Raw genomic sequence first — 1,613 nt, 5'->3', positions numbered from 1 at the left:
AATGTTGCTGCACATGGTCTGCAAAAAAGGATTCTTGTTAGTCAATGTCGAACTTTTATGAAAAAACAAGATGATTACCTGACTGTAGGAGAGAAAAAACAACTGATCGGCAGTGTAGCGAAGCGAGGGGAGGATCTGCGGTACGGCGTCATTTCCGCTTTTGGCAATAAACTCGCGGAAGGCGAGGTGAGCCACCTTCAACGCGCCAATGTCGGAGTACGTCGCAGAGACGGTTTCATTCGCCTAGGAAAACAGATACAAGGATTAGTCTATCTTTCTTCAATTTCGACAACAATATCTTACCTTAAGCGACTCCGGCTCCAGCCCGGTGAGCACGTCTCTCAAGCAGGCAAGCTTCCGATTGAAGCCTCTATGTGAGGAATGCGACCGATTGGAGGAGAGCCGTCCATCAGGGAGCCCATAATGTAGACCAACCAAATCGAAAGCCTTCAACAGCTGGGCGGCAACCTGGACGCCCAGCCCGCCAAACTGCAACACCGCCGGCTCACTGCTGCTGTAGAAGGGCAGCAGGAGCACCCCAAAGGGGACGTACAGTTTGTTGGCCGCATAGTCGTACCGAACGGCCACCTCGTAGGGCAACACCGGCCAGCTGGTGTCCACGTTCTTCTCGCTGAGCAGCATTTCCATCTTCTTGTGCCGGTGGTCAATCGCCTCGAAGATATTTTCCAGAAACTTCACCTGGACCATGTACTCGTTGTAGTAGGCCACCAGGCGGTCGGTCTTCATGACAAAGTTCGGCTGGCCGACCAGCACCTCCATCGCCTTCAGCTTCATATTCACCAGGCGGGCAGCTTCTTCATTTGCCGGTGATTCCTGTGAAGTCCCACTTGACCAGTCAAAAAGGCTCCCAGAGTGCTTAAGAATGGTCTCGCGAATCGAGTTGACCACGTCATTCTTCGCCTGTACGGTGGCATTGGAAATGTCCGCAATTCGGCCGTTGATGTACAACGAAGCGAGTCCGTAGCCCATAAACTTTGAGGTCGTCTCCAGGCAGAAGCGCCACCGGTGGGCGTCGTCCAGTAGCATCGAGCTGGGCATTCCGAGCAGCGTCTGGCGGAAGTTTCGATGCACCAGGCGGAAGTCCCTGGAGAGGTAGGGCGCATAGGTGCTCACCATGCGCCAGATGAGGTAGTCATTGAGGCCGCGACTGTCCGTGGTGGAGATTACGTTGGAGACGTTGCGGAAGTAGCCCTCAAAGGCGAGCAGGACGCGGGTGTTGTCGTTGAGGCGGGCCTTGCTGAAGAAGCGCTGCAGGACGTCGGTCCACTTGATGGATGGGGCGATTAGTTTTAGCTCGCGAATGGAGAAACGGCGTTTGAAGACACTGGCCGGCGTCAGGTACTCGGCCTTGTCGGGGGTAATCTCTGCAATGCGTTTTTCATAGGCAAAGGTGTTCTCCGCGAATTGGCTAGAGTCGAATTTGGTGCCGCCGAAGATTTTGACCGTCTCTCCCATGTACTGCTTGTAGGCGTCCACTACCTAAAAAATAAGAATAAAGTGTTAAAAATCTTTTAAAAAACGAATCCAAGTAGGAACCTTACACTGCGAAACTTGGGATCAAAGTAGTAGCTGCGGGGCAGGCCCAGCCCGTC

At 53.4% G+C, this 1,613-nt stretch overlaps 1 protein-coding gene across 1 annotated transcript; it reads right to left on the bottom strand.

Moving 5' to 3' along the window:
- Positions 1-553: 553 nt before the first annotated feature.
- On the bottom strand, positions 554-1,500 carry LOC108356530 (endothelin-converting enzyme 1-like; the record flags this gene model as incomplete). The annotated part of the gene is made up of 1 exon (XM_017607637.1): positions 554-1,500. A coding segment is annotated over one exon (947 nt), but the record flags the coding sequence as incomplete, so codon positions are not given.
- Between the last annotated feature and the right edge of the window lie 113 nt (positions 1,501-1,613).

Source organism: Rhagoletis zephyria, unplaced genomic scaffold (genome assembly GCF_001687245.7).
Source record: "Rhagoletis zephyria isolate East Lansing unplaced genomic scaffold, Rhagoletis_zephyria_1.1 Rzeph_scaffold_60547, whole genome shotgun sequence".
Classification (NCBI taxonomy): domain Eukaryota; kingdom Metazoa; phylum Arthropoda; class Insecta; order Diptera; family Tephritidae; genus Rhagoletis; species Rhagoletis zephyria.
This window is presented reverse-complemented; position numbering and strand designations above follow the sequence as displayed.